The 23218-nt window shown below is 44.9% G+C and overlaps 1 protein-coding gene across 1 annotated transcript in view; it reads right to left on the bottom strand.

The window, feature by feature from the left end:
• Window positions 1–371: 371 nt before the first annotated feature.
• The window catches only part of CYP4A11 (cytochrome P450 family 4 subfamily A member 11), a 94388-nt gene continuing 71541 nt past the window's right edge, over window positions 372–23218 (bottom strand). The window contains exons 2-12 of the mRNA XM_055093318.2: window positions 9165–9306; window positions 8471–8515; window positions 7843–7970; window positions 6705–6829; window positions 6182–6336; window positions 5635–5741; window positions 5358–5548; window positions 5125–5258; window positions 4162–4226; window positions 3940–4016; window positions 372–1488 (exon numbers count right to left, since the gene is read on the bottom strand). Coding sequence (XP_054949293.1) covers window positions 1293–1488; window positions 3940–4016; window positions 4162–4226; window positions 5125–5258; window positions 5358–5548; window positions 5635–5741; window positions 6182–6336; window positions 6705–6829; window positions 7843–7970; window positions 8471–8515; window positions 9165–9189 — 1248 coding nt within the window. The 5' untranslated portion in view covers window positions 9190–9306 and the 3' untranslated portion in view covers window positions 372–1292. The remainder of the gene's footprint in view (window positions 1489–3939; window positions 4017–4161; window positions 4227–5124; window positions 5259–5357; window positions 5549–5634; window positions 5742–6181; window positions 6337–6704; window positions 6830–7842; window positions 7971–8470; window positions 8516–9164; window positions 9307–23218) is intronic.

The raw sequence follows: 23218 nt of genomic DNA, 5'->3' as shown, positions 1-23218 counted from the left end.
GTATGTCACAATGGACTTTTGAGTAAGTAACGGATCTTGAGGTGGTGACATTATCCTTGATTATCTTAATAAGCTTGATGTAACTAACCACAAGGGTCCTCATAAGAGGGAAAGAGATGTGAAGACAGTCACAGAGAGAGAGATTTGAAGATGCCATTGGCTTTAAAGAGGAAGGAGGGGACCGTACCAAGGAATGCAAAAAAGGCAGCTCTGGAGCTGAAAAGCCAAGGGGCAGGGCTCTCCCTGAAACCTTCTGGGGGTGGGGGTCTGGCCCTCTCCAGAACTTGTTTTAATCCGGTGAAACCCATATATCTGACTTTGACCTCCAGAACTGTAAGAGAATAAAAGTCGTTATTTAAAATCACTGAGATTGTGATAGTTTATTACAGCAGTAATAGGAAACTAATATAGGAACAGACAAGCAGGCAGGAAGAAGGAGACAGGTGTATGGGCAGACAGTCTGGAGGGCAGGCAGGAGTTTGGGAGGTGGGTGGAGATTCAGCGATGTTGGGGTGTTCGGACACAACACCAGGTCGTGGGGGTGACAAAGTCCGGCAGAGTCAAAGCAGTGAGAAAAGACAGTTTGAGAGAGAAAGTGGGTCCAGGGCGCCAAAGCTAAGTATGGAGGCTGTGAAGGCCCCAAGCTCTGGAAGTGCAGATTATTTATTGGTGATCAAACAAAGAAACAGGTGGTGAGAATGTGGGGGTCGAAAGGGCATGTTGCATTAAGCACATGATTTACAGCTGTGACGGTTTAGCATCTGCTCTGCTACTTGAGATAATGGAGAGCAGGTTCTTTTAACTCAAGATACAATTGATCCTGGGAGAGCAAGGAGCAAGGAGGCAGCAAGTTCAGACACATTCCAGAGCCACGAGCCCTGGATTCTATCCAAGCCATGAGGGGTTTTATGCCCCGGGCTTAGATTATGGTGCGTCAGGGTAGCCTTCCACCCTTCAGCACAGAGCTTGGTGTTCCAAAGGCCACAAGGGGTTTTAGACCCTGGATCCTGGACATGATCCAAGACTCTTTTACATTATGTCAGACATGCAAGCTCTGCCTCAGCTTCTCCCAACACTCAGCTTTTCTCCCAACAAGAGATACAGGTGGGTAGGAGACAGGTATACAAGCAGGTAGGGAGCCTGGAGAAAGGTGAGAGAGAGAAGGGCAGGCAGACTGGGGGACAGCAGGCAGGTGGGAAGAAGGGAAGGTGGGCAGATAGAAAACAGGATATGGGCAGACAGGAAGGGGACAGAAGCGGGGGTCAGGAAGACAGGATGGCAGGTGGAGGCCCTCAAAGCTGGTCCTTGTCTTCACAAGGGTTAGGGAGCCTCCTGAGACGCAGGTGGATTCCATTTTTGGATTTCAACACAAGTCGTGCAATGGGGATGGGGATCCTGGTGGGATCAGGCAGCAGCTCAAAGCGGAGCAGGGTCAGGGCCGTGGCCACCTTCAGCTCGTTCATGGCAAATTGTTTCCCGATGCAGTTCCTGGGCCAGGTGGAGATAATGAATTGAGAAGTGTCCTCAGGCCCCATTCTGATCTGAGCAGGTTTTGGCCCCTGACGCCAGCCCTGAGCTGGACATTCAGTGCCCAACCTCATGTGTTCAGCCCCTGCACACATACAGCCCATGGACACTTCTACCCCGTCCTGGCTTCACACTATCCCAATCCTTGGACAGAGCCGTCTTCCCGGGCTAGATCCTAACTCCTACCCTCTACCTCTGCTCTCAGCAGCCTGAAACCCTCTATCAAGACAAGGCCAGGGCTCTAAGGCACAGAGTCTAATCACATGAATAGATAAAGAGTTAATCAATGGTTTGTTCACTCCTCCACAAACATTTCTTGTTCTCCAGTGTGGAGGTCAGTTCAGGTCCTGTAGGGTGAGGGTGGGCCACACTCTCAGGTGCTTCCCATGTAGTGGGACACATAGGGACCTGAATCCTCATAGGGGCCCCGATGGGTGGATTAAGGGAGTCAGAAGGGCAGTGGGAGGCTTCCTGGAGGGGAACTGGGTGGGTGATCCTCAGCTGCTGCCCCACCTGCCTCCCACTCCATGGTCCAGGTTCCTGTCTAACCTCACTCCTCCATCCACCAGCCCCTGTAGCCTTCTAATTCTACTCCAGAAACATCCTTCCTTGCCCTTCCTCAGTCTTCTTGCCTGGACTTTATGGTTTTCTGCTTCCCCTCCCAGCACACTGAAGCCACAGCCCAGCTCAGACCCTCCCACGCTCTTCATCACAGGTGGGACAGCATCCCAATGCCTCAGCTGGCAGATAAGCCCTCCATGGGCTCTTGCCTCACCCACATTTTACCTGTCCAGCCCACGTCCTGGCCCTGTTCATGTGGAGATGGCTCAGAATGTCCTCCCTCCACCTCTGCCTGCCACATCCTCAAGGCTAAAGTCAGATCCCAGCTGCCTCTCACTCCCTGCCAGCTGGGCCTCTCCCTCCCAGGCCCCCAGGTAGCATTCATGATTTATCCATGAACACTCACAGTCCAGTGCCAAGGACAGCACCAGGGACAGGGACACTCAACACGCCACTCAGTGAGTGAATGAGTGAAAGGATGGTTGATGGAACGATGTGTGTCTGGAGCACAGGATATATTTCTGTACAACACATTTTTGTACCTTTTATCTCTGTTTTCTCATCATGCTGCATAGGACTTGACCCAGAGAGGTAGCTTAAGAAATACTTTTATATTTGAATGATGTTAAGTTTTAAAATGAATAAAATAGAATGAAATACACTGAGAGTAAATATTAATTCTGAGCTAGAAATGGACCTTAGGAATGCTCTCCGGTTCTCTAGTGGCAGCGACATGATTTGCAGGCAATGTTTAGGAGGACTTTCTCATGCTGGGATAGACAGACCAGTGCTGGAGAAGGAGTTTCAGGAGGAAGCTTTTTCTTAAAGCCTGTTCTGTGTAAGTGGACTCGCCGTTTCAAAAAGTCACATAATTATTTCTTTGAACAAACTTTGTTTCTACTAAGAATTTATATCGTTTTTGCCTGTGTGTATGTCACAGGATGATTCCTGATGCCACAATGATCTCCACCGCAGCCATTCTGGAGTTTTCCTCTCCAGTTCAAAAGCAATTTCAAGTGTATTTTATATTTTACATACCAGGAGCCTTCAAATGTTGTGTGTTATATGATAATTATTGGGTTTTTCTCTCCAAGACAGTGTACTGTACACATTTTTATGTTTTTGGCCAATATTGGGCTAAGCGGATTATAGGACTATGGTATAAAGATCTCAAGGCATGTACAGAATTTGTCAAATGGGAAAATAGATGTAAATATGTGAACACTATATAATGCAGTAAAAATTTCATTGGGCAAGACAGAAAAATGTATGATATGACACACACTGTTGTAAAACTTTCTTCAAAGGGCTACCTTAACCTCTCCCTTATATGACTTGAAAGGTAGGACTTGCAGGTCATCTGTATTATAAACAGATGCAAAGACTTCAGTGATTCATCTCTATGACAGACTAGTGAATTAAATGGGGAAGGTAGTGTGCTGCATTGAGGATGTGTGGGGGGAGAGAAATCTACAGTTTACTATTCCTGACAACTGAGAAAAGCAAACAGCTGAAGTTGAATTTACTGGAGAATATCTAATTTTGAGAATTCATATCCTTAAAGTGAGGAAAATACATGAATATACTGAAGTTTGGAACATGCACTGACAGTCAATTCAGGCTGCCCATTTGAAGAAGCAGAAGGAGCAAAGTCTCCATGGGGTGCTCTGAATGCCACCTTCCTTTTGTACACAGAGACGCCCACACCAGGTGCCTGACTTTCCCACAAATACCAATATTTAAGAGCACACCTGAAGATGCCACATATGAATATCAGGCTGACAAAGATCAGAGGGTTGACCAGAGACTTCCCTCATTCCTCTATTCGAATTACCACACAGGACGTCTCACCTTGATCCTCCTGAGAAGGGCAGGAAAGCGTGGCTGTGTTGAGCAGAACCCGGTGCAAAACGGGAAGGGTCAAACACCTGCAGAGAGAGCACCAGAGCCAGGATAGTTAAGGATCCAGCACCTACTTGCCACCTATGGGGGACAGGACTCCCAGAGGTGGAAGCAGGAGAAGGTATTGGTCTTGAGAGATCACCCCATTTCCTCCTCTCAAGGACCACATACCTCTGGGTTGGGCCACACTTTTGGGTTGTGGTGAAGGCCATAAATGGAGAGGAAGACCATGATACCTGTGGTGCAGGTTGGAAAGAGAGAGAAGACCGATCATTTGCATGGGGTGGCCTGGTACTTCAGCCTGCAGGGGCAAAAGAAGGCCCAAAACACCTACTTTCTATAAATTGTCACTTTGACTAGGATGATTCTGCCATTACGCAGGTGGGTTAGGCTTGACAAAGCATGTGAGTTCAGATGATGAATAGACAACCATTTATGCAGGAATGAGAAGCAAGAAAGAATCAGAGCATTACTCTTTAGAGTAAGTCCAGTGACATTTCACATTCATCAAATATCCTCCAAGGGTCATTGGAGAATATACATGAACTCACTCAATACAACAATGCTCCAAGGAAGACATTCTTTTGCTCTCAGTTTTCAGGGGAGATACCTGAATCTCAGAGAGACCAATTGTCATGTCTATGTTCACACAACTAGGTTATGGCAGGACTGGGACCAGAACCCAGGGAGTTGCACCTTGGTGTCCCCAGATCTGGTCATCACTTTCTCTCTGCCATCAACCTGAGGGTTCCTCAGAGACTGGACAACAGCTGACCCAGGAAATGAAATTCCTGATAAGCCTCTTTTGCACTGACCCCATGAGGAAAGAAACACATCCCTCTCTGCCCTTGTCTGATTCTCTTTCCAGCCCTGCACATCTCAGGGAATAGAATTTTACAGTTACTGACCCAAGGCCACATTCAGAGATTAGCAATTATTTCTTGAACTTTTGGTGGGTTCAAGCTCTCGGCCAGACTTTTCAAATTCTTTATCCCAAGTACAAAGTATGTTTTTGATTTTTTTAGAACAAAAGGGAGACCCAGAGATGTGCAGAACTCTGATGCACACATGGATTTCTCACCCTCCACATGTCCCCGTGGAGAGTTTAGGTGAGAGGGTGGGGGAACTTCATACCTTTGGGCAAGGAGCGCCCATCAGGGAAGGTGACGGGAGTGCTGAGCTCTCTGCCAATGCCTGGCACTGGTGGGTAGAGTCTCAGTGCCTCCTTAATGCACATGGTGGTGTAGGGCATCTGGTCCAGGTGGTTCCTGAAACAAGCCCATCCTGAACATCAGCAAGGCCTGGGCAGACCAGGGGCTTCCCCTGTGGAGAAGGCAGGGAACCCCATCTTTTGAGCCCTCACTCACCAGGTGATGGAGGCTCCATCACCCAGGAGGCCATGGATCTCCTCCCGGCACCTCTCCTGATGCTTGGGGTGTGTGGCCAGAGCATAGAGGATCCAGGAGATCCCACTGGCTGTGGTGTCGTGGCCCTCAAACATGAACGTGTCCACCTCAGCACGGAGGTCCTTGTCTGACAAGATGCTCCCATTCTCCATCTGGGAAGACCGTGGTGAAAGTGCAGGGCTTGTCTCTTGCTCTGTACTTCTGGGCAAAGACTCAGGCCTCTCCTACACATACTCACTTTGGCCAAGAGGAGGATGTCCAGAAAATCCAAGTGCCTCTTCCTCTTGATCTTCTCCAGCTCCCCCTCCTTCTGTAGTTGAGCCTTCCTCAGTTGGATCACTTGGTCTGTACCAGAACAATGGTTACCAGGCAGAGCTGAGACCGTCAGCAGCCCCCAGGAGGCCTAGCTGCCCAACTGCCCCAGTGTGGGTGCCTGGTAGATCTCAGCATGAATGTGAGTGTGGGTGCAGGGTCAGGGGTGGAAGCTCTAGTACTGTGTGAGGCAGGGCACCCCTCCCACCAGTGGCACAGTTCATGGAGGCTCCGCTTGAATGCTGTTTGGACAGGGTCTCATTCAGTTATCTCCATGTGGGGACATTGATAAACCAAGGCACAGAATCTGGCCCCTCACATCTCAGCTCCCAGCCCCTGAGCAAGGGAATTCCCCAGGCTGAGTGTGTTCTGCGTTCTGCAGGGTTACTAGGGGCCTTCTCTGGCTGAGGAGTCAGGGCAAGTTCTTTCGCTGTGCCTGGGAAAGGCTGGGAGACAAGAGGAAGAGACAGAACCTGTGTGCTGATGGGCCAGCTGGCAGGCGCGGTGTGTCCAGCGGCCAGCAGAGGTCAGGCTGTAGATGGTGTCATTCTGGTGAAAGGCATTCCTCACACGGGAAAAAACCAGGTTGTTCAGGTCACTAATGGCCTGGATGTAGGACTGAGAATTCCTGAGGGAGAGTATGAAGAAGAGACCGCAGTAGGGGTGGGCCCATTACCCGGAAGTAGAATGGGGTCTGAGAGGAGGCAGTCTCAGATAATGGGGACAAGCAGCCTTGAGGCAATGTTTCTTCTATCTTACAGCCCTATTATCCTTTGGCCTTTATCAGATGGTATGAACATCCAGGGTCCACCTGTGCTAGGAATTAGGCATCTGTTCCTGAGACTTTGTTTGGTCTGGACTGGAATTAGAGTTTGGTCAGGGACTGACTCTTCCTTTGTGTGGCGGTGAGCCTTCACGCTGCCCCACCTGCCCCTCAGGTATGTGCACTCCACTTGATAAGAACAAGGGCCCTGCAGCTGGAGGGTTGTCACTGACCTGTCCACCTGGATGCTGCCCTGATGGCTGAAGGCACACTTCATGATGGTGTCCAGGGTCATCAAGGAGACGTGCTGAAAGACCTCCAGAGGGGAATCCTGGCCAAGGAGCTCTTCCCATTTGTCCTGTGGTGGGAGGGGGCATGGACCTTCTTAATCTCCAAGAAGTGCTTTGCTAATAAGGCCTGGCTTTTTCATGTACCTGCAGATATCCTGTTTTTTCCTGTAGCTTGCAGATATCTTGGTTGGGATTCCTCACTTTACAGAGCAGATGCATTGTAGAAACTGAGAGTGTAAAGCCAGTGTTGGTAAACTGACACCTAATTCTCACACACTTTTAATACAACATTCAACAGATCCTCTCACAATAGCATGGATTAAGTATTGAATTTTGAGATTCAGTTAGGACATTTGGTGGCGAAAATTGTGTTGCTATTGTTGTTCTGGGATAAATAATGGGGGACTCTTCAGTGTTCTGAGAGCTGAGCTAGTTCTGAGGGACTAGTAGGAAAGTTTCAGTGCCAAAGATAGCTTGAGGGGCCAGAATGGGCACTCTGTTGTAGAGAAAACAGGGACTTCAATTCTTTTCCATTCATCAAAATGTGCTAGGCACAGTTGGGTGAGAAATCAGAGTCCTGACTGGAGATGATGCTATCTATGGCAGTTATCGCTCTGAGAACATAGACCTGGTGTTCATTTCCTTCCCAGGGTGGCTTAAATCCATGCAGAAACCTGGGGCCCCAGGCCAGAGCCTGGGTGGGTGACATCTTGGCCTGTCCATGCTGCCACTGAAGCTGCCATTGCCCAGGCCAGCCAGCATAGGAAGTCCTACTGTCCAGCAACATTGCATACTCCTCCAGTCCCTTGTGCTGAAGGTTCCAAAGTGGGAGGAGAAGGGCCTTGTGTTCACCATGAATCTCTATTCCTATGGTGGGGAACAAAGCGTGGATATGACCTGATGCCTGGGTGTTCTACCTTATACAACTCTGGGGAACCCTCTACTCTCACAGCAATGACCTGAGAGTGTTTTTCCATGTGTCTATGTCTATGTCTGCCTGTGTGACACAGGGTTGAGAGTGGAGTTGGTGAGAGTGTGTGCTGTGAGTGGGTGTGGGGAGAGGAGAGAGACATGGACTCACCAGCATCACTCGTACAGAGTCTGCCATGAGCCCCACATAGGGCTTCAGGATGTCATAGTGGAAGGCTGGGGTCAGCATCCGTCGATGCTGGAACCATGTCTGCCCATTCAACAGGAGCAAGCCGTACCCTAAGAGAGACATGAATGTGTGTGTGTGTGTGTGTGTGTGTGTCAGGGGCTTCAAGGAGCTTGGGATGACTGGTGACAATTTGGGAGGGAGAAAGGTGGCTTCTCAAGGGGAGAACTATCCAGAAGAAGCCATGTCATGGGCAAATGCAGGAAAAGGAGGTATATTTCAGGCATGTGAATATTCTGATTGAGCTGCTACATGTATGTGATTATGACAGCTGTGAGATAAAGCTTGAAAATGGTTGTGGGCAGATGTAAAATAAATGTGAGGCCAAGGATGTGTGGAGAGAACTGAGACATGAAATAGAAGAAGCTGAGCCTCAGGAAGGTTTGTACCAGCATTAGGAAGGGGTGAGGGTCTTGTTAGAAGAAGGAAATGAGGCTTGATTTGGGGATGAGGTCATGATAGTGGTGGCCCCTAATCTGTTGTTCTCTCTGAGCCAAATAAATAACTCAAACCTGACTAGGGAGTGGGCTGCAGTCCTAGTTTGCACACATACCAATCCATGGAGCCAGGAATCTGTAGGAACCATGGGATTTCGGGTCTGAAAGGCAAGAAAGGGCTTTATAGGAAACTAGGAGTTACTAAGAAGGCAGTCTCAGAGGCTGCATCAATTCTTGGTGTCTGTCAGTTGGCAGTTTGACCCATGTCACCTCCCACTTGACTCCCATCCACTTCTATTTCTGTCCTGAAGGTCAGTGTGGGCTCAGGAAGACAGACTCAGTGTTCCAGCAGGAAAACACCCAGAGGGTTAGGAAGGTGAATTGGTGAGAAACATAGGCTAGGTCTTCAATGACAATGAATAACATAGAGCCATGGGTTTTTCTACATTGATGATTTCCTAGTCACCTCCTGACCAGGACAGGCAACAATTAGAGCTTTGAAACCCAAGTCAATGTGGGTATGAAATTTGTTTTACAGATCTGGGACAATTTACATTTCAGAAAACCTCAATTTTCTTAATAGAGAAATAGAAAAAAGAATAGAAAATTCAGCCCCACATATTGTTTTAAACATTCAGAGTTCAGTAACTATTTTTGACTACAGCCTGGGCATGGTGGGCTTGGTGGATGCGTGGGAGAGGTTTCAGATATTGATGTTTGAACAGCCACTCTCTTCTGGAATTTTACAGACCCAGGAGCATGTGTCAAGAGGGAAGACACATTGCAGTTGGGATGGGGGTTCGATCTCACCTGATCTCCCCAGAATCACCTTCATATACTCAGGGTCATGGAGCTGGACACGAACTTTGCCTCCCCATAGCCAATGAGGACAGGCACTTGGGAATGTCTCCACCCATTTCTGAATCCGTTGTAGCTCCTGGTCCTGTTGGAACTGTCAACAAGGGTAGACAGATGAACACTTTCATTTACTTCTAGTCTTTGCAGCAGGAGTGAAGGGCAGGACAACTACAGGAGCCATGTAGCGCAGGTTAGGGATTTAGATCTGTTTCTGATGACCTGAGCTGTGATCCAGATTCTTGCTCTCTCCCCAGAACTTGACCTTAGGCCAAACGCTATGAGCCCTCGCTCAATGCTGCCAGCAGAAATTTAAGTCAGCCATTGTCTTCATGTTGTGTAACATCTCTGGAAGTCATAAATACAACAATTTCCATGGGCAATGTGTATAACTCGTATTAGTTGATAAGTAGGTTTGTAAAATCATTTAGTATATCTAGAGAATAAAATGAATTAATGTAAACATTTTAAATTACACAATGACTTTATATAATCATACTTGTTATATTTTCAATATTATCCCAGCATATACGGTAAATATTTGTTAAGATAAAATAGAATTTGGGATGTGTATTCGTAAGCAAAAAAAGATTAACTATAAAATTGTGTGCAAAATAGTATTCTACATGTTGAATATGTACAGATTTATGGGATGGAGTCTGAGTATATGCATATGGTGCTGGTGTTGGACAATAATTTTGAGATTTGGGTTTCTTATTCTCATTTTCACTTATCAACGAATTATGAGCTCCCTGATGCCTGCAGTCATCTTTCTAAACTCTTCGATGTGGATCACAAAGCCCTTGGCTTTCTGGCTTCAACTTCTCTTTTCTTGCCTCCAGCCCTGCTGGCAATTCCACCATCACCCGTTTGTTTCAGCTCCAACGCCGATGCCACCACTGCTGCTGATTCACACACCAGCTACACCTGCTCACTCTTCTGGGCCCTGGCACTTGCTCTTTTCTCTACCTTGAATGCCCTTCCCCTCTGCCACAGAGCAGCCACCTCTCCTCAGCTTTCAAGACTCAGCTTTGCTTTAATCTCATCTGGAACCCTCAAAGACATTGGGTCCTAGTGATGTTCCATGTAGCCAACTCTTCTTTATTTCAACTGCTTCTAGTAACTCAAAGCAACTGTCTACCACATAGGTATCGAATATCTGCCCACCTCCTTCTGATAATCACATTCTCCAGCTCTGAGGCAGCTTGCCCTACTGTGGGGTCGGCTCCTTCATTCAGCCCATGCTTACTGCACACATACTATGTGCCCAGTGTGGCTCAGGCACTGCGTTAGGACACAGCTGTGGTCCTTATCTGTGTGGAATTTTCAGTCTAGTTGGGGGATAAGAAAGATTAGAGGCTGTGCAGTAGGGGATAATGGACACTATATGGAATGAAGGACAAGCATCTGGGGAAGCTTTGAAGAGGGACCTAACTCAGAACTGAACATTAGAAAGCTCTTCCTCACTCACTGAGTCATCATTTACTGAGGGACTATTGGGTTACAAACATAAATCAGAGATGGTCTCTCCCAGAAGAATCCCACACTTATGACACTGCAGAACAATAACTGAGTCAAGTTAACACTGCTCTGGCCTCTTGAGAAGGATAGCTCATGGAAAAAAGAGTCAGCCTTTCACTACTGGGAGACCCAGGAGGCCTTCTTGAAGGAGGTAGCTTGGTGCTGGGCCTTGACCGATAGATATGCGTGAGAAGATAATTCCGGGTAGCAAGCATAGTGTGATCAGAGGCCTAAAGGTTGAAATGCAGAGGCAGGTAGTGAGGTAGTGAGTAACATATGGTAAAAGAGGAGAATGGGAAAGAAGGCAGAGTGGTATTGGGACCAGTCCATATAGGGTTAGAACTTTGGCAGGTCCCCACATTTGTTCTGCTCTGCTGAGAACTATGTTGCCTCCTTTGCTGAGAAACAATAGGCCTCAGTTCCCTGCAACCCCTATCTCTACTTAAGTGTGTTCAATTCATAGCACCTTGGTGAGTCCCTCTCCATGCAGCCGTTTACCTGCTCTGTTCCTACCTGCCCCCCTCCCCTTGTAGGGATAGCAGTGCACAGGGGATGGGCTGTGTCCCTCCTCAGCCCTCTTGCTGCTCCTTTCTCTTCTTCCTCTGTTCCTCTACACCTGGTATGTCCAATCTTTTGGCTTTCCTAGGCCACATTGGAAGAAAAATAATTGTCTTGGGCCATGCATAAAATACACTAACACTAATGATAGCTGATGAACTCAAAAAAAATTGCAAAATAATCTCATAATGTTTTAAGAAAGTTTACGAATTTGTGTTGGGCCACATTCAAAGCCATCCTGAGCTACATGCAGCCCCATGGGGCGTGGGTTGGACAAGCTTGCTCTACACACCTGAGCTGATCATCAAGCTGTGCCAGGATTTTGCTGATTGCCGGGGCACAGGAAGGGGATGACATGCTCACCTCCAGGGAGCTCACAGTCCGGGTGTGTGGGAGGAGAGCCAGGAGGTCAACACACCCTGTTCAATGTGCAACTCAAATACCAGTCTCCTCACCTGGAGGACATTGTGCAGGCTGCCCCCCTCATGTGTACCCATAATTGTCAGGTTTTCAGATCCTAAATCACCTGTTGTGGAAATTCCATGAGTCTTGGGGAAACTTACTTAGCCAGTTGGTCCCCTATACCAGCAGATCTCTGCCTCAGATATCCACCCCAGCAGAGTGAGCTCTTTTCCTGCAGTCTGACACCTTCTCAAATTCCTGCCTGTATTCTTCACAGACCATAAACTCCTCATGGCACGGATTCCTCAGATGGGTGTCTGTGCTCCCTGGCAAACACAGGGCCAGGCAGAGTGATGGCATTGAGTGACTGGGCAGAGAGCATCTAGAAGCCTTGTTCTTTGAGAAAAATCAAGGCTTATGGGGTAATCAGTCTGGAGACAATCAGGCATTGCCCTCCACATGCAGGACTGCCAAGACACACTTGATATCTGCAGAAGGAGGGCATGGGTGATAGAGCTGAGGACCAGCAGGATGGGCTTCATGGGAGGAGTGAGCTCCTCATGACTGGGAAAAGCTGAGACCAGAGAGGTAGGCTGGGTGTTCCTTTGAGTCCTCACATTTGTTACAAAACAAGGCTTTGCTCTATGGATTTTGTGACCAGGGTCTCAGAGCCCCATCCCTCTTTGCCCTCCCACTTCCCCATTGAGTTCCTCCCTACCTCCTGGATGTGCCCGAAGAGCCAGTGGGAGGGAGGGCACGGGAACTGCTGGAGGGCTTTGAGCAGCCACTGCCTGTGCAGGTAGAGCTGAGCTGCCTTGATCAGCAGCAGAAGCAGAATGAGCAGGGAGGCCGCTTGGAGGATCCCAGAGACATCACCCAGGAGTCTGCTGGGGCTCAGGACAGAGACACTCATGGTGCAGCACCTGCTGGATCTCTGAGTGCCCCTACCTCTCTCTGACCACCCCCGTCCCCCTGTGCTCAAGTCCAGAGAGGATTGTCCCGCCCACTTGTGGGGAGAGTGAAGGGGGAGGGCAGAACTTGGACCTCAGAGTTCAGAATCAATTGACTATGGATGATCCACCTAGGGGAACAGTGGGAGAAAAGCTTCATCAGCTGTCTACCACATTCCCCTGTCCATGTACCTCACAAATATTTAATGAGCATTTACTGTGTGCCAGGCAGTATGCTAGGTGTGAGGGCACCGCTGCGAGGAAAACAGACTTGAATGCTGACCTCAAGGAATTTGCATTCTGCTTTACTACATTGCAATAATGTTCATTCAGTAGCACTTTTTTTTTGTTACATGTTCAAAGAAAATTCTCAACATGATATGTACATTTAAACTTAACATTAACCAAGCCCTGAATCATTACTTTTGTCTTATTGCAAATCTAATTTTATTTACCATAAAAACCACTTCCATCTATATATTGAGTGAAGACTGGGAATTATGTCTTTCTAGTAACTGGATGATGATATGGACAAACAGATGCTAATATGGCAGCTGTTCAAGTACTTTATTTTATTCCATTGGGGAAACTGGTCTCATAATATGCATAGCATGACTTTTTTTCTCAATTCATATACATGACAATTTAAAAAAATTCTACATCATGTTAGTTATGACTTTTTCCCCCATTGATAGGTCTACCTTCTCTACCAGAGAAAGTCCTAGAGCAATTTTAGTCCTACTTCAGTCTAGTACTATAGTCACAGCAGGAGCCTGTTTACCAATTCTCTTTCACCCTACAATAGTATGTAATTACACAATCAGAACTTTGCACTCTGTTTAGGAGCCCTGACCAAGGACAATCTGTACTAAACAGAAATTAATATTTAAAAAATGATTGCTTTGCCAACCTCAAGTAAAGTAGGTTAAATAGCAACTGTTGCTATGAATTAACCCTCCCTGGCATTTTTACATGCATATCTGTGCATGAGCATTCTTTTTTTCCTCTTTTTATAATTTCAACTTTTATTTTAGATTCAGGTACGTATGCAGGTTTTTTACACTGGTGTATTGTGTGATGCTGAGGGTTTGGATACAAATGATTCTGCCACTCAGGTAGTGAGTATGGTATATATTAGTCAAATTTCCAATGCTTACTCATATCTCTACCTACCCCTCTAGTACTCCCCAGTGTCTATTGTTCCCATATTTATGTCCATAAGTATCCAACATGTAGTTCCCACTTATAAGTGAGAACATGTGGTATTTGGTTTTCTGTTGCTGTGTTAATTTGCTTAGGATTATTGCCTCCCAATTCATCCATGTTGCTGCAAAGAACATGATTTCTTTATTTTTTTATAGCTGCCTAATATTCCACTGTGTATATGTATCACATTTTCTTTATCCAGTCCACCATTGATGGGCACCAAGGTTGATGCCATGTCTTTGCTATTGCGAATAGTGCTGTGATGAATGTATGAGTAGAGGTGTCTTTTTGGTAGAACAACTTATTTTCTTTTTGATACATAGCTAATATTGGGATTGCTGGGTCAAATAGTAGTTCTATTTTAAGTTCTTTGAGAAATCTCCAAACTGCTTTCCACAGTGGCGGAACTAATTTACATTTCCACAAACAATGTATACACATTATGTTTTTTTCCTGCAGCTTAGTCAGCATATGTTGCTTTGAAACTTTTTAATAGTAGCCATTCTGACTCGTGTGAGATGTAGTTTTGATTCACATTTCTCATTAGTGATGTTGAGCATTTTTAAAAATATTTTTTGGCTGCTCATATGTCTTCTTTAGAGAAGTGTCTGTGTCTTTAATGGGGTTGTTTGTTTTTCGCTTGTATTGGAAGTTCTGGCCAGGTAAGATAAAGAAATAAAGGGTATTCAAATAGGAAGAGAGGAAGTCAAATTGTCTCTGTTTGCAGATGACATGACTGTATATTTAGAAAACCCCATCATCTCAGTCCAAAATCTCCCTAAGCTGATAAGCAACTTCAGCAAAGTCTCAGGATACAAAATCAATGTGCAAAAATCACAAGCATTCCTACACACCAATAATAGAGAAACAGAAAGCCAAATCATGAGTGAACTCCCATTCACAATTGCTACAAAGAAAATAAAATACCTAGGAATACTGCTTACAAGGGATGTGAAGGACCTCTACAAGGAGAACTACAAGCCACTGCTCAACAAAATGAAAGAGGACACAAAGAAATGGAAAAAAATTCCATGCTCATGGATAGGAAGAATCAATATAGTAAAAATGGCCGTACTGCCCAAAGTAATTTATAGATTCAATGCTATTCCCATCAAGCTACCATTGACTTTCTTCACAGAATTAGAAAAAACTACTTTAAATTTCATATGGAATAAAAAAAGAGCCCCCATTGCCAAGGCAATCCTAAGCAAAAAGAACAAAGCTGGAGGCATCATGCTACCTGACTTCAAACTACACTACAAGGCTACAGTACCCAAAACAGCATGGTACTGGTACCAAAACAGATATACAGACCAATGGAACAGAACAGAGGCCTCAGAAATAACACCACTTATCTACAATTATCTGATCTTTGACAAACCTGACAAAAACAAGCAATGGGGAAAGGGTTCCCTATTTAATATATGGTGTTGGGAAAACTGGCTAGCCATATGCAGAAAACTGAAACTGGACCCTTCCTTAAACCTTACACAAAAATTATTTCAAGATGGATTAAAAACTTAAACTTAGGATGTAAAACCATAAAAAGCCTGGAAGAAAACCTAGGCAATACCATTCAGGACATAGGCATGGGCAAGGACTTCATGTCCAAAACGTCAAAAGCAATGGCAACAAAAGCCAAAGTTGACAAATGGAATCTGACTAAACTAAAGAGTTTCTGCAGAGCAAAAGAAACTATCATCAGAGTGAAAAGGCAACCTACAGAATGGGAGAAAATTTTTGCGATCTATCCGTCTGACAAAGGGCTAATATCGAGAATCTACAAAGAACCTAAACAAATTCACAAGAAAAAAACAACCCCATCAAAAAGTGGGCAAAGGATATGCACAGACACTTCTCAAAAGAAGACATTTATGCAGCCAAAAAAACAGCAAAAAAAGCTCATCATCACTGGTCATTAGAGAAATGCAAACCAAAACCGCAATGAGATACCATCTCATGCCAGTTAGAATGGCAATCATTAAAAAGTCAGGAAACCACAGATGCTGGAGAGGATGTGGAGAAATAGGAATGCTTTTACACTGTTGGTGGGATTGCAAATTAATTCAACCATTGTGGAAGGCAGTGTGGCAATTCCTCGAGGGTCTAGAACCAGAAATACCATTTGACCCAGCAATCCCATTACTGGGTATATACCCAAAGGATTATAAATCATTCTACTATAAAGACACATGCACATGTATGTTCATTGCAGCACTGTTCACAATAGAAGACTTGGAGCCAACCCAAATGCCCATCAATGATAGATTAGATAAAGAAACTGTGGCACATATACACCATGGAACACTATACAGCCATAAAAGAGGATGAGGTCATGTCCTTTGCAGGGACATGGATGAAGCTGGAAACCATCATTCTCAGCAAACTAACACAAGAACAGAAAACCAAACACCACTTGTTCTCACTCATAAGTGGGAGTGGAACAATGAGAACACATGGACACAGGGAGGGGAACATCACACACAGGGACCTATCTGGCATGGGGGGTTAGGGGAGGGATAGCATTAGGAGAAATACCTAATGTAGATGATGGGTTGATGGGTGCAGCAAACCACCATGGCACATGTATACCAATGTAACAAACCTGCACTTTCTGCACATGTATCTCCGAACTTGAAGTATAATAAAAAAATGAATTGTTTAATTTCTTTAGGAATTCTGGATATTAGACCTTTGTCAGATGCATAGTTTATGAATATTTTCTTCCATTCTGTAGGTTGTCTGTTTACTTTGCTCATAGTTTCTTTTGCTGTACAGAAGCAGTTTAATTAAGTCCCACTTGTGAATTTTTACTTTTTTGCAATTGCTTTTGAGGACTTAGTTATAAATTCTTTCTCAAGGCTGATGTAAATCACCATGTTTCCTAGGTTTTCATCTAGGATTCTTATAGTTTCAGGTCTTACATTTAAACCTTTAATCGATCTTGTCTTTTTTTTTTTTTTTTTTTTTGATGTTGGCTCACTGCAAGCTCAGCCTCCCAGGTTCATGCCATTCTCCTGCCTCACCCTCCTGAGTAGCCGGGACTACAGGTGCCCACCACCATGCCCAGCTAATTTTTTGTATTTTTAGTAGAGACGGGGTTTCACCATATTAGCCAGGATGGTCTCGAACTTCTAACCTCGTGATCTGCCCACCTCGGCCTCCCAAAGTGCTGGGATTACAAGCGTGAGCCACCGTGCCCGGCCCCTTTAATCCATCTTAACTTAATTGTTATATGGTGAAAAGTCAGGGTCCAGTTGCACTCTTTTGCATATGGTCACCCAGTTTTCCCAGTACTATTTATTGTATAGGGAGTCCTTTTCCCATTGCTTATTTTTGTCAACATTGTTGAGGATCAGATGGCTGTAGGTGCATGGCTTTATTTCTTTTTTTCTCTTTTTTAAAAATATTATTTGTTAAATTTTTGATTCAGAGGGTACATGTGCAGGTTTGTTACATGAGTATATCGCATGATGCTGAAGTTTGGGCTCCTAGTCCAGGTAGTGAACACAGTACCTAATAGGTAGCTTTTCCATCCTTTCCCCCTCCCTCCATCACATCCCTTTTTGGAGTCCTCAGTGTCTGCCATTCCCATCTTTGTGTCTATGTGTATCCAATGTTTAGGTCCCAGTTATAAGTGATAACATGCAGTATTTGGCTTTCTGTTACTGTGTTAATCGGCTTAGGGTAATGGCTTCCAGCTGTATCCATGTTGCTGAAGAGGACATGATTTCATTCTTTTTTTTTTATATTATACGTTAAGTTCTAGGATACATGTACACAACTCGCAGGTGTGTTACATATGTATACATGTGCCATGTTGGAGTGCTTCATGCATTAACTCGTCATTTACATTAAGTATATCTCCTAATGCTATCCCACCACCCACGTCCCACCCCACAACAGGCCGATGCGTGTGCCCCTACATTTCCTACTGATCCATACCTCCTGGGTCCTGACTACGACTTTCCTGAAAGTGTAGCCCCAAAATCCTCCTTACTTCTGAATCGACTTCCTCTGATCCCTGCCTCCTAGATACTAATGCTTCAGGCTTTCACTTCCTCTCCCAAGTATTAGAGCAGGTTGTATCTCCAAAGGGATCTAAGGAAGCTCTATGCTGCATCCTCAGGCCCCTAGGCTATGAACCCAGGGAGTCTTATACCTGGTGTCCCTCCCAATTTAGGCATACAGCTCTCCACATGGGCAGTTATGTGGGACCCGTTCCCGACCACCCTTGCCAGGGCCTTAGAACTGATAACCTAGTACTTTAACAACTGGAATTGGGTCTACAACAACATACTAGATCAGGATGAAAGCAAATTGAGTAAATAAAAGGGAGGCACATATTCCTATAGTGGCAAATGGGGGCAACCAGCGAACATCCTTCCACTGTGTTTCCAAAATCCATCTACAAAGACAGAAAGGAGAAAGAGAAAGAGAAAGATAGAAGTAGTAAAGAAAAAAGTGTACCCTATTTCTTTAAAAGCCATGGTAAATTTAAAACCTATAATTGATAATTTAAGGTTTTCTCTGTGACCCTGTAACACTCCAATACCACTTTGTTGTCAGTGTAAACAAGGGCATAGCCCAAAAGCACTGAGGCCACTGACAACCAGTGGCCTTCCTATCAAAAATCCTTAACCCAGAAACCTGCAGATGGCCCACATGCATTCAATATTTTGTGGCAACTGCTTTCCTAACAGAAGAAAGTAGAAAATTAGCCTTTAGAGGAAACCTCATTGTGAGCCCACCTCACCAGTTCAGAACTATCCTAAGTCAAAAAAGCAAAAAGGGTAGGTTGCTAACTCAAAAATCTTAAAGTATGGGGCTATTCTGTTAGAAAAAATAGTTTCACATTAACCACTGAAAATTCCCTTCCCCCAGCAGATTTCCTGACGGGGGATTTAAATCTTAATTACCATACAAAGGTCCAACCAGACCTAGGAGGAACTCCTTTCAGGACAGGACAATAGATGGTTCCTCCCAGCTGATTGAGAAAAAAACACAATGGGTATTCAGTAATTGAGGGAAACTCCTGTAGAAGCACAGTTAAGAAAATTGCCTAATAACTGGTCTGCTCAAACGTGTGAGCTGTTTGCACCCAGCCAAGCCTTAAAGTACTTACAGAATCAAAAAACTCTATCTCAATCCTGACTCAAAAGGTTACCCACACCCTCTCTGAAATGAATTTGCATAAGAGAGAACTGTTGCTTGTAGGAATGCATCTTGATGGGGCATCTGGGTTATTAGGAAATACTCAGGAACCCAGCCCAGCTCTAGAACTCATGCCTGAGCACAATGGCAATGTCGGGCACACTGGTAAAGGACCACTAGAATCCAGCAGCCTGGACCCCTTTCTTTGTGGTCAAGAAAGGTGGGAAAACAGGTGCAGGACTGCTACATCCACCAACTTTCTGGTATTTTTTTTTTTCACAATAGCCCTAGGAAACTAAAATGGGGGGGATTACAATCACTTCTCTCAATATCTTGATCTCCTGACCTCGTGATCCACCCACCTTGGCCTCCCAAAGTGCTGGGATTACAGGCACTTCTCTGAATATCTCATAGAATTATACACTTATTCACTCATTTATTTATTCAAAAACAAAGGTTTTTTTTTAACCTCACCTTTTAGTAGCTAAATAAAGAAAAATAAATTATTGTGTTAAAACATTATAGAGGGTGTACTGAAGCAATAAATCATGGGCTTGGGCCATTCAGAGACAGAGAAAATAAATAAGTAAAGAGGTCTTTAAGGACGAAGAGGAGTTTACCAGTTGGTAAATACTAGAAAAAGGAAAAAGCACTGGCAGATTCATGGAGATCATACATGAAAGAGCAGAAATGGGACCAGCTCCTCTTCAAATTACCACTCCTCTCACTTTTTTCATAATTATCTCCACAAGGTCATACCAAAGGTCATCAATTCAGAACATAAATCAAAGTAGATTTCAGAAAGAATTCCTTGGAAGTCAGCTCTCCCGGGGGCCCGATTTCCTCCTGCTCCCTAATCCATCTAAACTCTTATGCCCAACACCTTCCTCCTTAGCCCCACTCATGGCAGGTGACTCATTCCAGAACCCAGAGAGTCAGAGTTCTTTTCTTTCTGCCTCACATCCTGGGCTCCTATCCAAACCAAAGAGTAGGGACATGTAACTATTTACACTTCAATCCACCCAACCTCCCTTAGTTCTGTGACTACTTTCCACCATCCATCACTCCCTCCCTGACTCCCACTAGGGACCCTTGGACCCTGACTCTTTCCCTACTTGGCTCAGCACCTGTTTTTCTCCCATAGCATGAGCAACAGTAGCTCTGAAGTCAGAGATTTTAGCTTTGAATTCTCATTGTGCTTTTTTTTTTTTTCCCCTCCCTAGACTCTCAATTTCTTTATAGTCGGGCTCAAAATGTGGTAATGGCCAACATTTAGTGAGCATTTGTTATGTTCTGGCCATGCAGCCAAAACTTTACATGCTTTCTTTGCAAAAACTCTGCAAAAGAGATTTTTAAAACAATCTTCATATTAGAGGTGGGAAAGCTAAGGTGCAATCGGGGTAGCTCCCTGTCCAGAATCCCCCAGTTGGTAAGAGGTACAGCCAGGATTGTAACCCAGGCAGTCAGGCTCCAGAGACTTTCCTGTTAACCATTCATTTAAATGAGGTCATGATTAAGTTGAGCCTCCAGTCCAGATGGCAGCCCCTAAACTTTCCAGGGGGCATTTGCTATGTTTTATTCAGTATTTTCAAATAGCAAGAAGATTTGTCAGATTATGAACTCCCCATATTGGCATAAATGCAAGTCTCATTATCCAGGGCAGCTCCTGTGAGAAACTGAATGGCAACCATGGAGCTAGGTGTAGCATAGTCATTGAAAGCGATGTTTATGGAGAATGTTTAATGATATGAGTAAAGCATATGGGAAAGTGATAAAAGCAGAATATAGAGCCATCTGTAGAGTATGAATGTAACTCTTAGAAAAGTGTGCTTGTGATTGTCAAGACTTATTAACAAGTATATATCTATCCCACTTATTTATTTATTTATGTATTTATTTATTTATTTATTGAGACAGAGCCTTGCTCTGTCACCCCAACTGGAGTGCAGTGGCACGATCTCAGCTCACTGAAACCTCAGCCTCCTAGGTTAGAGTGATTCTCCTGCATCAGCCTCCTGAGTAGCTGGGATTACAGGCACCCACCACCATGCCTGGCTAATTTTTGTACTTTTAGTAGTGACAGGGTTTCATCATGTTGGCCAGGCTGTTCTCAAACTCCTGACCTCAGGTGATCCACCCACCTTGGCCTCCCAAAGTGCTGGGATTACAGGTGTGAGACACTAGGCCTGGCCTATCCCATTTATTTACTACTCAGATGCCTCCACAAAAACTCCTGAAAGGTGGTAACTCAGCTGCTGTGTCCTTTGCTTCCCATTGCATGAAGCAGATGACTGTGTCTGTTGATGATGCCCAAGAAATACCTACTGATTGAATCAATGAGGGACAGCTGGAATAAGCAAAACTTTGAACTGGTTATATCACCATCCTGAAGAGACTCAGTTTAGTTTTGAATGCCACATTGTAAAAATGAAACTGATATTTTTGTTGCTGAATATTTCCCGATTCAGTGTTTAGGCAAGCCAAGGCAGAGGAGGGAACACCAAGATGTCCCTTGGTGGCATCTTGAAGCAGTTACTCCTGTGGGTAGATCAGCCCAGGGACTTGATTTCTGGGTTTTGATACAGGTGAGTTTGATGCTGATGTAACTTTACATTTCTTGTACAGAAATATGTTTAGTTTTATCTGAGGACCTTCGGTATCATCACTTCCTTCCTGGAATGAGAGGCAGAGGTGATTCTGAGAAAGGGAGGTTTTCTTACCTCAGTGCCAGCATGCCATTAGGCCTCAAAATGTCTCTTCTGTATTTGCTGAGTGCTTAATCTTTGCTAAGCAAAATCACAGCTACTCCTTAATTTACTAGGTGTCATTAACATTAACCTTATTTTACAGACAGGTGAACCAAGGCCCAGAGATGTTAAGTGACTTTCAGATTACAAAGCATGTGAGTGTGAGTGTCAGGATCATCATTTCAAATTCCTAACTTCAGTTTTGCTAATATCTGAGTATCCTTAGGATAATACTTCCTAGGTGCTGGGCATGGAGCAAAGTGTTTTTAGCCATTATCCTTCTTCATTCTTATCATACCCTGATATAGGGCACATGTCACCCTCTGTGTGATCTCCTCAACCTCTTCTCAGGTGACTGTCTCACCATGGGGCAGCTCCTAAAATACATCATGATCTTTCCCACCCCAGAGCCTTTGTGCTTGCTGTTCCTCCCACATTGAACGTTCCTCCCTTGTGCTTCACACAGCCAGAGTCTCAGCATCCTTCGAGTTTCACCTTAAGTCTTGTCTATAACAAGAGGCCTTCCAAGATCACCTATTTAAGCATGTCCTTCCCTTTAGTGTCTCTCATAGCACTGTCTTTATTCTCAGCACTCATTGCTGTCTGTGATTATTTTACTAAATTGTCTGTCTATTATCTGTACTTCCCATAGAATGAAAAGGCAGAATGATTTCGGTCTCTGTTCTCTGAGATGTCTGGAAGAGAGCCCTGCACATGTAGGTCCTCAATGAAAATGTTTTAAACAGAATAAAGGCCATTTATGAAAAACCTGTGGCTAGCAAACTGATTGGGGGAAAAGCTGAAAGTATGTCCTTTAAGAACCACAACAAGACAAGGATGCTGTATCTCACCATTCATATCCAACATAGTATTGGAAGCACTTGCTAGAGCAATTATGCAAAAGTAGAAATAAGGGACAGCTAAATTAGAAAGGAAGAAGTGAAATTGTCCTTGTTTACAGATGACATAATATTATATACTGAAAAAACCTGGCAACCCCCTTTGGGTCCCCTCCCATTTTATGGGAGCTCTGTTTTCACTCTATTAAATCTTGCAACTGCACACTCTTCTGGTCTATGTTTGTTATGGCTTGAGCTGAGCTATCGCTTGCCATTCACCACGTCTGTTTGCCCGCAGACCCGCCACTGACTTCCACCCCTCCAGATCCAGCAGGGTGTCAGTGGCACTCCTGATCCAGCAAGGCACCCATTGCCACTCCCAAGTGGGCTAAAGGCTGGCCATTGTTCCTGCACAGTTAAGGGCCCAGGTTCAGCCTAATCGAGCTGAATACTAGTCGCTGGGTTCCTCGGTTCTCTTCCATGTCCCATGGCTTCTGATAGAGCTATAACACTCACTGCATGGCCCAATATTCCATTCCTTGGAATCTGTGAAGCCAAGAACCCCAGGTCAGAGAAAAAGAGGCTTGTCACCATCTTGGAAGTGGCCCACCATCATCTTGGGAGCTCTAAGA

This window comes from Pan paniscus, chromosome 1 (assembly GCF_029289425.2).
Source record: "Pan paniscus chromosome 1, NHGRI_mPanPan1-v2.0_pri, whole genome shotgun sequence".
Taxonomy (NCBI): Eukaryota; Metazoa; Chordata; class Mammalia; order Primates; family Hominidae; genus Pan; species Pan paniscus.
Note: the sequence above shows the minus strand (reverse complement) of the source record. Positions and strands in the feature narration are given on the sequence as shown.